General features: G+C 37.7%; 1 protein-coding gene across 1 annotated transcript; it reads left to right on the top strand.

The window, feature by feature from the left end:
- The first annotated feature begins 1,238 nt into the window (after positions 1-1,238).
- On the top strand, positions 1,239-13,590 carry LOC5509909 (nuclear receptor subfamily 2 group E member 1). The gene is made up of 5 exons (XM_001630336.3): positions 1,239-1,454; positions 1,557-1,793; positions 10,837-11,183; positions 11,538-11,784; positions 12,300-13,590. The coding sequence occupies exons 1-5, from the start codon at positions 1,400-1,402 to the stop codon at positions 12,542-12,544; spliced, it is 1,131 nt and encodes a 376-aa protein (XP_001630386.2). The 5' UTR covers positions 1,239-1,399; the 3' UTR covers positions 12,545-13,590.
- Positions 13,591-13,759: the final 169 nt, after the last annotated feature.

Below are 13,759 nucleotides of genomic sequence, written 5' to 3'. Positions count from 1 at the left end.
TGGCTTGGCAATTGAGAAGTCTTTTAGGGGCAAGCTAAAAAGTTAGATGGTTTGCAATGTCGAATTTTCCTGAGGTTGGAAAATATATAAAGAGAACAAACAAGGTGCCGGTGATTTCTGTTGTTTTCCTTCCTTATAATTTGTGACGTTTTCAGTGAGTTCATTTAATGTAATTGTACATTAATTTGCTAGTTGAAACTTATTTTGCTATTTTTGAACAAGAGGTGATAATTAGAAGCACGCGCCTACACAATCTCTATTCCTGTTAATTGCTCGCGCTCACAATAACACAGATATAAATGCCCTAATTGTACTCCAAATAGAGGGAAAAAAGAATTCATCTACAGTCGGAATTATCGAAACAAAGCTTGGGGTGATTCAAGAGATTATGAAGCGATTGTTTTTTCCATTGGTTGAATAAGCTCTGGTCTAGGGAATTGAAGAGACTGTTAAACGTTTAGTTTGTGTGCAATACAGGTGGCGAGGGGGGCTAGGCAGCTGACTAGAGTCGCTTGTCTTTCATTGCAGGTGAGGTTCCAATGCGAACTTCTCACTTGGTCTTTGTTTATAACACACGTGCGGGCGCAAAACCCTTGCCTGTGATTGGTTTATCGCTCGCGTCAGCACGCGTCAATCACAAGAAACGACTTTTGATTGGTTGACTGCGCGCGACTGGAATTCCTCCCTTCTTGTCCGAAAGGCGCGAAATTTCCTAAGAGTCACTCGCAGCAAATCACTGCTTAATACTTGGCGCATTTTTTATCAGAAAATATCTAAATATTCCCAGAAGCGTTGTTTGGATAATCGGATAATCTATTTGCTTATCGTGATTTAATGTTTGCATTTGCGATTAAGGTTACTGGATATTCCTATTGATATGTTTAATTATTCAAGCGACTCGCTCCCTAAATATTTTATCAAAGCATCAAAAACTATTTTTCCAAAGTCATAGGAAGTTAAGTATGTTGTTTCGCTATTTTATAGTTTCTCACGCGTCAAATAGCCGTTTAGAAGGTTGAAGTGCGCGGACGTTTTAACTTAGCTTCGGTAACAAGGTTAAACTTGCGCGCACCTCTTGTTTTTGTTTTGAGTTTCTTGTAAAATAAAATCCCCCCCTATGCACTGGATTGTATTATGGTGGTAAACTTGGATTGTCAAATCACAAAGCCCACCGATTATTAGCGAATCGTAAGCAACCAGTAATTGTTCCATCTTTTTCCGTGAATGAAAAAGACACTACCACCATAATGACGCGTTCTCATCCAATCAGAACACACCGCTAAATAGGGTTTTGTTCGAAGCGAAGGTAATCATAAGCGAGGAATTGGATAAGCTCAGAACAAGGTCGACCTACCTGAAATCTAGACGAAGTTTCCTATCGCCGTATTCACTAAGCGCTATGGATTCGGACTCAGAGTACTCAGTTGATGAAAAATGTGACAAAAAATCAAACGGTATAATACAAGACCGATACCTTACGCATGTTATAGAATACGCACTAAATGTAGGGTATTTCCCGGTTTTAGCTATTTAACTTTTACAATTTGGTTTTCCAGGTCGTCTCTTAGATATCCCGTGCAAAGTGTGCGGGGATCGGTCCTCCGGGAAGCATTACGGCATCTATGCCTGCGACGGGTGCAGTGGGTTTTTTAAACGAAGCATACGGCGGAACAGGTCTTACACTTGCCGCGCGACAAACGGAAAGGGGAACTGCCCCGTCGACAAAATTCATCGCAACCAGTGCAGATCCTGTAGACTGAAGAAGTGTTTCGATGTCAGTATGAACAAGGATGGTAAGTCTATCAATACTCAGTCAATATTTGCTTTGCAATTACAAAATACGGAAATCCTCACTTGGATATTAAAATCGTTCAAAGTTGTGTTAAAAGTTTGTAACGCGCGCGCGTGATTCTGAGAGGTTAATCTCTGCTTTTAATGTTAAAAAAATGCGGGTGAATTACCACCAAGGTTATTATGTAACCATTTGCTTGAGTTATTGTTTGCTTTGTTGATTAAGATTGTAAATATATATGTCGGATAAATATATTTTAACTGCCGCATTTCTGTATTGGCCTATTTACTATAGCAACCATTAACACCTTATGTTCACAAGACGCTATAAAATAACACAAATTGATAAATTTGTAGAAACGACCCGCTAGTTATCAGTTGCAAAAGGCTGCCTAAACCTTACAGGAACCTTCGCTAAGCTTTACGCGGACAAGATAGATCAAGTCACCCCGTATCTTGGAGTTATCTTAAAAGTATAAATTTCCAGCATGCGATACCCTATTCTAGATGGGATTAACTCTGACTTGCTTTACGAGAATAAGAAAATAAAAGGTATCCTTATCGAGTTCTATTTCAAAAAGGAAAAGGTTATTTTATTTTTTAAATGTATTATAAATAAGATCTTTTTACATTGAAATGACTTCTACCTTAAAATACCAAATAGGATCTTTAGCGAGCTTGCCAGCTAAGCGGAGTGCGCATGTATACTTTACTCGTTTTGAAATTAAGGTATTTTGAAAAAAATGCACCTCCTATTTTTGTCCTCAACTTATAGAAAAGGCATCGTTTCGTCGTGGCTTGAGGCGAGTTTTGTCACTGGGAGTATAAGTCAAATTTGAAAGAGGTAGCCATTATTCTCTCTTAAAAGATAGTTAATGTTAATGTCGCCTTTGCTGATTTTCAACGCGATTCTGCGTAAAATAACCAAAGAAAACAGAAATCACTTTCTATCAATCTGTCTGCATGGAGATAAAAACGGATGTATTTCTTTCTCAAAGGAAGACTTATCGGACTGTAGAGGAAATATATGCTTAAAAGTACAGGTTAGACACGCCTTTGTAACGACTGATTTTTCAAACGTCAGTAGCTGGGTTTTGTGAATTAAGCAACTTCTGACATTTCGTTTGTCTTCGGGTCTCCTGATAACTCAACTAATGGGCCTCATATCAAGCACTTATGTTCGCCCGCAACTCGTAATAAAACGCTGAAAATGGCCTTACAAAATGTCTCGTTCAAACACTGATAAAGAGAAAGAAGTGCATTTGCTATCTCAATGCGGTGACACGACTTATAGACTACTTTCCAATTATTTTTCCGCTGGCTGAAAGACACTATTAAAAGTCAAAATAATTATCTAAAATTGCAAAAGAAAGGATGATAGAAATAGCAACGAATTTATTTTTTACTTATGTACGCATTTTCTCGATCGCTTTTATCTTTCTAAAAGGTTGTTTTGGTGAGACTGCCTCCATTATTTTTTTTTGTATGGGGAAGAATTACCCGGATTGTGGGTGCGAAAATTTGCTGACGTATGAGTGAAGTTTTTCTTGGTTTAAACCTAGACAGGAACTACGCAAAGAATGGTTCATTATTTCCAACATCTTTGCCAACTGCATCCTAATGGCCTTGTGAAAGACCGGAGGAAATCAATCGCTTTTCGGCTTCTGAACTTTCTTTTAACTGAACAATGTCAAAAAGGCTCAAGTTTAGCAAAGGCGTTTTTAAATGACGTATCGTTCATCTGTAAAACTCTTTCGCAAGTTTTATTTTTGCTGTTTATTAGCGTAAATAATTGAAGAAGAGACCACCCATTGCCATGCAGTTTTCTTCATTTAGAATAAACTTTTCTTTTGTGAGTTGTTTTACTGTTAATTTATCTTTTTAAACCACTAAACTTCTTGACAGTTCCCGTTTTCTAGCAATTAACACTTTTTTGATTGAATAACTCCGAATATCATGCTGGTCCTTATATATCTCACAATACTATCGACTCTTTCTTTCAATACAAGTATCTTAAGGGAAAAATCTAAAAAAGTCGAAGAACTTCATTTTTAGTCAATTACTCGCTTCTTGAAGTATACTATTAAAAGTGGACTAATTTAGCCTAACATCTTTGAAGACACTACTCGATGCATTCTAGCGCCCCCTATTAACCAGTGTGAAAAGACTTTAATCCCAATAAAATGTATCATTTCAAAGCAAATAAACCACATCAATCCCTTTATATTTTTTTATTTATCTAACAATTTCACATTTCGCAGTTTAAGATACAGATTTTTCATAATTTCACCACAAAATCAAGCTGACGTTTTCACCAGCTTGTTTCAGTGACATTTTTACCGCCTCACTTTGTTAAAAGAATCTACATTTATTACCAAAAAAACTTAGATACTGTCAGTAGTATTAAATCTTGCATCTTCTTTGCTTACAACTAGAATTACTTCAGAACCTAGTTAATGATTTAATTCGTGTGACGAATTCGCTTTATGGTCTGCAGACATTATCAAACAAATATCCGGCCCTAAGTAAAAGAAAACTCAATTATATAGATATAATTTCTGCTTTTTACATAAAAACTACCCAAGTACATATTCAGTCGTTGAAATACCTTGAAATATGAGCAAACAATGACTGAATAGCTTTTTAGAATGGGTTTCCCAGTTAAGTATTTTCTATTGATGTACAAAGTGCTAGAGCATTTTTTTGAAGTGCAAAAATGCCTTCTGTTTTATAAGGCATAAGCTTGGTTAAGATTCCCTGCTTTCTTGTATTGTTTTTGCCAAACCTTTTATCCCGAATCTTTTGTAAAAGCTGCACGAAATCACGAAAAAGGAATAAAAATGAAAATGCCAAAACGATGATGAAATGACCTTCCAGTTATAAGTTGAGTTCATTTTCTCCTAAACTATATTTCTAAGTAATCACCATTTGGTTTGGATGTATTAATAAAACTTTACAATTCCGCTCTGTCAGCCATAAAGTTATATTGAAACTACAGGCTTAATTACAGAAGGAAGTATAAAAAAACTGTATTCAACCGCTTTTTATTCAGTTGTTATTACTAGCAATTTGTTTTAGGGTGGTTTATTGCTTTCTGGATAAAGGCTGGCCGACCGAGGGGTGATTTTTTTAGTCATTACGGCTACTATAATGGCATTTAAACACCTTCTGACTGCGACTACGGATATGAATTCAATTTTTAAATCAAATGCTCTAGAAAATTTATAAACTTCATAAATAAAATCCGGTTTTATTTTTATTTCGACCATCGATCGTTAGTTCATTATGTTTTTTTGACGTTTTTACGACTTTGAGTTTTCTGGATTATTGCCGAACAATATAGTAAAACCGGAATTGGCTACCTTCATTAACAGTCAAACATTTGAGTAAAGCGGCGCTAATGCAAAGTCCCTTACTTTGTTAAAATTTTTATGTTTTATTCAAAATGAACAATGCAGTATTCCAGTTTTTTAGATGTAAATCTTCACACATGCAAAAGAAAATAGACAACACAAATCCAGATATTCCAAATTCACTTTCACTTTAATGTTTGTCGCTTATTTCAGTCATTCTATGTCTCTCTTACAAAACCTCTTCGCTAATAAAGAATTGAAATATGTTTCGTGTCTTTAAACATACAGATATTTAGCATTACACTAGTAACTCAAATTATTGCAGAATCAAAGCTCTCCAAAACTCTGGTTCAAATTGAGCTACAAAATTGTGGTTTTAAAGCAAAATTTAAGCGAAGCCCTTTCTAAACGAAATGGGGCGTTTGGCCAGTTTCTTTTTCGTATTTGTAGTCCAATTTGTGGATTTAGCGGTACAGTTTATTTGCGCGGGCCACAGGTTCGCTCGTCTTAAGTCTAGGGCAGGTGCAGTGATATCGACACACAGTTGGGGTGCAAATGGCTGAATTTACGCATTGCATACCATCCACAATAGAATGGAGTGTTTCGTATATCATAAATCGACCCCGCTGTGATAGTTATTAAGGACTATCTCTCCAATAAAGCCCAGACATCGAGTAGAGTTTTCTCACTCACGTTTTAAGATTCGAGTTGGGGTCAAGTCGAACGTTGATGATTTCGGTCATCAGAAAGTCGTTAGGAGCTGGAAAATTAAACGGCAGAGCTAAAATTAAATTTTTTTGAGTTTACACTTTGAAATTAGTACTCTATTTTTTAACATTGCGTAACTCCAAGAATATGGAAAAAATATCTGTACAAAATATAAATACCCCTATAGAAACACCCCTTTGCTATTTCCGATTTTGTGTCTTTAAAGGAAGGCGTATATAGTCTTCGCTTAACGTGTAAGTAGAGATTTGACTCGTGAAAACATTTTAGAGATACATAAAATACATAAATACGTTTTCTCACTATGGTATCGTATTTCTATCGTCACTTTGATAGCCCTGTGTTAAAACATGTTGCATAAATTTTACGAAATGGGAATCTTATTTCTTTAGCTAACGGCACCCCTTTTCCCATTTTACACGTCCAGTCTTCTATTGTTTTCAAATTCAAAAGCTCTCTCTAAATACCTAACCTCATGAACTCTTTCCTTGACAAAAAAAAATAATTGTATTTTGTCACGTTTTGTTGTGTATTAGCCGCAGGAATTTTTAAAAGAAAAGTTAAAAAGTATTTACTTTATTACAAGCAAGCGTCTAGCGCTCGAAACAAAACAATTTCTTGGTCACTTGGCGTGGCCATTTGCTATAAGTAAACATTCCTCAAACTTTAATACTTTTTATTAAAAAAACTAATGCAGTTAGTAATTAAGTAAAAGAGAACTCAGTCATTTTTCTCATCATCACCACATAAGATAGCGTGCAAATTGTAACACAAACACAGCTAAACAAGAGCGCTACTGAATAATTTAGTCGAGGATTTTAACGCATAGACGTTACTTTGAGAGCCGGAGGGGGCGAAGTTCTAACTCAATCATAGCGCAAATACAATAAGAAGTTTGTCGAAAGTGCTTATCTGGGCGTGTTGTAAGCCATTAACGACTCTTTAGAGACAATACATGCGGGCATTTACTATAAAATTATTTTGAAAGCTTTCGACCGGCGGCAAACACAAGGCCGGGGTCGAAATCTCTCGTCTAATTTTCGCTGTAATATTTCATTTTAACAATAATACGTTGGCAATGTGTCAGTGGTCCCGCTGTGCTATGATTTCATCCTTGTCATTAAACATTAACAAGTTAAAGGGCACTTGCTGACAAGCTTTAGAAAACTGTTATTTTAATTATCTGTTATTCATGTAAACAAGTAGATAAATACCCTAAAAAAGTGATAGTGCTGTTTGGGGATACGTAGAGAATACACGACAGTACTTATTTCGAAGGAACTTCACTATTTTAGAGCGTTAGACCTTATTTAACCCTTGTTTTTTTATTGATATTTAATAGTTCTTTGCATCAGTGGGAGGTGTTGTATGAGACAATAAAAAAGTTTATTGAATTCCCAACAAGTTTTATTCAAAGGTTTTTGACGCTGTGGCGCGTTACCCAATGACAAAGCTAAAAAAAGTCAAGAGTACTCATGCGTTGCTGGCTAAAAAACCGAAAGCATTTCTCACAAAGGTGCCGAAATTGAGCCCAAAATCCTCTTGAACACCACTTGAAGTTATAGAGGTTATTATTTCCGTTGCTAAGCTGCATTTATTAGTTACTGTTTTATTTTGTGCCCTTATTAAGGGTAATAAGATAGATAAGTTGAGGAGAGTTTTGTTTTTGTTTGCGGCGCGTTTTCACAGGATTATCGCGCCATTGTTAACATATCATACAACTATTGAAACAAAGCTTTCTACAAAGGCAAATTTCTATTCACTATGCTTGACCAAGAAGATAATATGACTTTCTCTGGGCACGCTTAGCTTTCTTACGCAAATTCTCTAAGTGTGAAAACATCATCATTTATTAACGATTTTGAAATTCTTTTGCATTCTTTTCTTGCCCAAAATAATCTTTGTTCTTTAGCAGAGGATAAAATTAAATAATGGATAAAGTTGTAAAAGTTTTATTTGTATTTTAAAAGCAAGGGGAGTTTTTTTTCCCCATAATTCAGGTGGTCCAGCTAAACTCCCTTTCCCTTAATATAAGATAAATTTTATCACATCATTATAGATAAATAATCTGAGTTGAATCAAATTGAAATAAAAATATCGAGGTGTATTCACATAATAATTGCCATTAACAAGAACTAAAATCTAACAATACGAGACTGCCATTTTTGTTCAACGTATATCCTATACATTTTGTTCCGAAGAAGTTTTCCAACCTTTACGACTTTTTGAATGTCATGTCTTAAATTCAAGAAGCGCTTTCGCTGATACCATTATTTCACCCACAGTTTACTGGCAAGTTAGACGTAATTATTGTTTCTATAATCACAGACGCGTCTTCTTCTATGGGGTGCCTTCTCCATGAGAGCGATATTCTAGTGTCATTAGCACCTAAAGGTTAAAGTCAGTTATAAACCCAGTCGTGTTTGTATTTCACAGTCGTGTTTTTATTTGAATGGCCAGAATTCGTTCATTCGTTAACATGAATATCCTCTTTAACCGTGTGTTAAGCTAGTGCCGTTTTCAAGAAATTAGGACAAACGAAAAAATTGTTCTAGATCCTTCTGCAAGCTTTCGCGGTTTTTTTTTAGTTGCTTTCTTAAACCCTCGTGATTAGGCAAACTTTTTAAACAAGCTTTTTAAACCCCCTTTGCCCCCCGTTGTCCAAAAACATCTTTGCATGTCCTTCATTATTAATCTTTGACACTTTACATATGGCCAGTAATTATGTAGTTAGAAAATGCATTGTATCTTTATTATGTTCCTCTCAATTTTAGCCTCGTCCTCTTACACGTGCCTCGAGAAAACGCACGCTAGCTAGAGGCGCCTTTTACCATTTCTTGTCAAGAGTAATTATAGCTTTGCTTGTGCTGAAATGACTAGCATGTGTGAGGCATTACATGGATTCTATTGAATCAATAGGCTTGATATTTAACAAGGTCAAGGGAAATATATTCGTTTGTCTCTCGAAGGATTGTGTGCTCTTTCACTTAAAGGGTCTACGTCAAAAGTTTTCTGTGGGCCACGGTTTATTCAACAATGCGCCATTGGAGGAGAGACGGCATGCTGGAGAATCCAACTTACTTTGACCTTTGGGAGCGCCCGCAAAGTACGATGGATCCTCGAGCATAGAGAGACGGAAAAACCTTAAAGAGTTTCTGTCAGCCGCCATTTTGTGACTCTAGCAAAATACCGCTATTTTGTCATCCTAGCCTGCGAAGCAAGCCGAAAGGGCGGGAAAAGAAGAGAGACAGGACACGGCGCGCGCTCGCTATGAGAGGGAAGATGAGAGAGGGCTCGCTTTCCCTAAATTCCCCCCATCCTCTCCAAACTTTGGAATGATTACTCGTGGACAAACTTTAAGTCTTACAAATACTTTATAAGTTTCCTTTTTCTAAGAATAGGTAAAAATAAATTTTAAAAATTTGATGCTAGGTGCACTGAAATTATTACAGAATGAGTTGAATGGGGTTATGTTAGGTACTACTGTGTCACCAGTTTTACTGATGGGGAGGCAAAACAAAGCAAGGCTCAAATTGCCCCCGTATGAGCATTGTTAGGGAGCACCGTCCCTGAGGGGGGTACTCACAGAGGACTAATTGCGTCCCAAACTAACCCTCCTTCAGCTGTCAAATAGATATAAATTCGGTAAATATAAAGTAAGAACAGATATAAAGGTAACTTGATAATCTACGAAGATATAGTATTTAAACCTGACTATTCTGAATAGTTGGAGTACGAAATATAATTTTGAAGATACAATTACTTAAGGGATCTAGTTGATCACCACTCGATGGGGGTTTTGTTTTAGTGAGAAGTCGTACTGTGTTGTTTATCAAATCAAAAAACTTGTGGCCATTATTGCTGCAAGGGTGAGAAATGGGTGAGTGTTTGGTTCAGTTAGCTGGCTTTGCGGAGAAAGTACTCAACTTTGTTTACGGTGTGTTTATTAGTTACCAAGTCAACATGATTTGAGGTTGATGAAATAGCTTGATGTTTGGGTTAACCAGCTGCCCGAGGGAAGAAAAGTTTCAACTAATTATTTGTGAAACGGTAATCATGATATGATATATATAACTCGCACTCCTTTCTGTCTACTCTACACTATATTTTTACTAGATAAAGATTTAAGATATCCAAATTAACGATCTGTCAGTATTCTTGCGTGTTGAGTTGTAGAACAGTACAAAAAGCTAGTTAAAGCACATGCTCTTTCAATCTTCTGTAAAGCATGTATTATTCAACACTAAACTCAACCTTCCTAACAACTGTCCATCTACCCCCAATAAGAAAATGAGTTCCAGCCGATCCATGCCAAGCCCTTTAGATAACTTATTCCCCAACATAGGAAAAATTGGATGATTGCAGGCAAACTAATAGGCTTATAAGCTCCATAAAACGGCCTTCATTTAACATACTCTTAATAACAGAACTTTCCGAATTATTTTGTCAACCTCTATAGCGGACATATATAACATATAACGGGCGCATTTTCAGTCCCCGACGGTAATTGTAGCTCTTAAAGAATGTCGATCAACCACCTCTTTGTTATTATTTACACTTGAAAATACAGCGGCTCAATTGAAAGATGTCTGATACTATTGATCGTAAGTTTTCCGATGGAAATGGTTCTTTGGGTCACTGGGTATTGTGCGGGAGCGTAAAATGGCGGCTTGCCCAAACTGGGAAACAATGATACTAGATTCAGTAATTACATGACTGCCACCATTTTAGTGAGTGTATTTGTACACATTTAGAGTGGATACGGTGGCGCTTAAGTGTGGGTAGTATACTGGGTGCGGGTTAAAGGGAAAGATGGAGGATGGCTGATTGGGGATGGCAGTGAGGCCAAAAAGCAATAGAGGTAACTCTGGATAAGGATGGTCAGCCCTCTGAGGGAGCCTAACACTCCCAGTTCCTAAGATCTCCCTTAAATCAAATCACTAATCAAATACTTATCTCAACACAGCTGTACAACACGAACGTGGGCCCAGAAGCTCCACCCTACGAAAACAAAAAATGCTCAAAGAAGCTCAAGAAAGACTGGAGCTAGTCAGCGTTGCGCATGCACCACAGGGACCCAGTGGCTTCATCAACACGCTCCTAGCAGCCGAACCTCGCATGGATGGCTGCGGAATGGCCGTCAATGACTTTGATCTAGAGTATAAGCCAATCAGATTGCAGAGCGACATGTCAGTCCCTATGTATTACTCGAGTCCTGAGTCCGTCTGTGAAGCGGCGGCCAAGCTCTTGTTTATGTCTGTCAAGTGGGCCAGAAACATCCCGTCATTTATGAGTTTACCCTTCAGAGATCAGGTAAGATGCAGCAAGATTCTCGGAAAACATTCTCGGAACTGAGACGTATTCGCTAAATGAAAGTTTCCCCTTTAATTGAGGATTTCTTTGAAAAGTTTGAAGACTTTGTAGCTCTTTTATAAAAGGGTCCGCTCAATGGAGGATTAATGTGTAAAGCTTGACTGAATAATATGAAAAGGTGTTCTATATTATGAGGCTTAATAGCGGTCCGTTCTTAAAGGTTACATCATTATTTTTCTTGAAACGTGTTGCCTTTACTTCCTGAAACGTGTAGAGTTAATATTAAGATAATTGCCATATCCACCATGGGGGTTGTCAAACAGGTTTAACCGGTTTTTTGTGTCTCACCATCAGGTAATTCTGCTTGAGGAAGGTTGGCGTGAGCTTTTCCTGTTGGGAGCGAGCCAGTGGTCCATGCCGCTGGAAATCGCCCCAATCCTCGCCGCGTCCGGCATGCACGTGGATAACACGCCCCCCGAGAAGATCGTCGATGTCATGGCAACAGTCCGCACGCTTCAGGAAGCTGTCAACAAGTTCAAGGCGTTCGGCGTTGACTCGACTGAGTTCGCTTGCCTCAAGGCCATCGTGCTTTTTAAGCCTGGTAAGTCACGTAATATTATGGGAAAAAGTGACTATAATTGTCACGCAATATACTTGTCATGCGAAATATTGTCACCAGGGGCGGATACATGGGGGTGGGGGGGGGGGGGGGGGGGGGACGGGAAAAGAAAAGTTACTTAAAAAAAAGTCTGAGGGAGGCAGGTACTGTCCATGTGCCTCGGCTGCTTGACTTAGCTGACGCGACAATCCAATTCAGCGTGAAGTATTGTTAGATCATGTGACCTACCAAGAACCCCTGGATCAGTTATAAGCCGTCTATCCGACCATTATCCATCCCCCATTTTGAAATCCTGGATACGCCCCTGGTCACCTTACTACATATCACTCGCATTATACTGGTCATGGATATATTTATAGTTTAGTAGAATCGTCATGAAAAACACGACATTCTTCTCATGTTGCCCACCTTATCAAGGTCCAAATGTATAACGTTATCTTTATCACCCATCTTCTTGTGCCCGCTATACAGGGTCTTACTATTGTCTCTCTTTACAGCCGCGTGTGGTCTCAAGGATCCCGAACAGATCGAGACGACACAAGATCAAGCACAACTCATGCTTGGCGAGTACATACGGTCAACCTATCCCACACAGGTAGCCCGATTCGGCCGCTTGCTTCTACTGCTGCCTGCGCTACGGAGGGTCAGCGCCCTCGCCATTGAGGAGCTCTTTTTCAAAAAGACGATTGGAACTGTTCCTATTGAGAGATTGCTCAGCGATATGTTCAAAAACGAGCAATAGAGACCTCTGATTGGTTAGGGAATAATGCCTATTGTTGCAAAGGCAAATGACACTCTGTGATTGGCTAGGGAACAATGCCTATTGTTGCAAACGCCAATAACACTCTGTGATTGGATAGGGAGCAACATGTCTACACAGATTGGTTTAGGGAACAACATTATTTCTAGCATAAGACAAGCTCTTCATACTGTTGTTGTATGCTTCTAATGAATAGGTTTGGGAGAATTCAATGATAGATCAGTTTAATATAAATTTTCTCCATTTTTGAGTAAGGAAAAAAATATAATTGATCACACTTGGAGAAAAGTTTGTAAAACCTGGTCCTATCTATAATTTCTCTGCTTGCTTTAGAAATATATTTCGATTTTGTTTATAATTCTCAGATTATATTTAAAAGAAAAAAAGAAGTATTACTTAGTTTCTTGATTGATTTAGGCTAAGTTTAAATGTCGTATTATCCATGAACTGTATTCAATGCAAATGCGTGCAAATAAATCGAGTCGATTGTTTCATCTTCTATTGCATGAATTTGCATTAAATACGGCTCATGGATAATAAGATGTTTGTACTTAGCCTTAGGGATATTTCTAGTATATAAAAACAAAGTCTTGTTTGTCTCTGTAAAAATGTTTGTATCGATCGCCCCTTTATGACTTTTTGTTGAATGGGACGACATTAGTAATTGTACTCTGTCTCAAGAATATAGCAAATAGAAACATGGTGATGACATTCAAAATGTCTTTGCCTTGTTGAAAGGATTTCATCATCAGTGTTGCGTGGGTCAAGCTTTGATAAATAATAAGAAAGAAGACGGGATCCCACATGAACCTGTATTGCTCGATCCTAGAGTCGGAAAAATATTCTATACGCAAAACCTCTTTTGAGAGAGAGGGGGGGCTGGGAGGGCGAAGAGGGTCTAGTCGCATTGAATACCTCTTAGCGCTAAATACAGTTTACGCTTTGCATGGCTGTTAAGAATATGTACAAAGCACTTGTAAATAATCTTATTTATGTCATTAAACGTGGATACCAGTATAAACTAGAAATTGCATTTTTTTTTTCTTGAATAATCTTATTTATGTCATTAAACATGGATACCATTAGCTAAAAAAATGCATTTTTCTTTAAGGCTGATTTAGACAGCACGATTTAGTCGTATGCAATCACCCTACAGGATGCCTTAGCATTGGGTTAGGTCCACTGGGTTACACACTA

This window comes from Nematostella vectensis, chromosome 14 (assembly GCF_932526225.1).
Source record: "Nematostella vectensis chromosome 14, jaNemVect1.1, whole genome shotgun sequence".
Lineage (NCBI taxonomy): Eukaryota > Metazoa > Cnidaria > Anthozoa > Actiniaria > Edwardsiidae > Nematostella > Nematostella vectensis.
The sequence above is the reverse complement of the archived record's forward strand: the minus strand, read 5'-3'. Positions and strand labels throughout refer to the sequence as shown.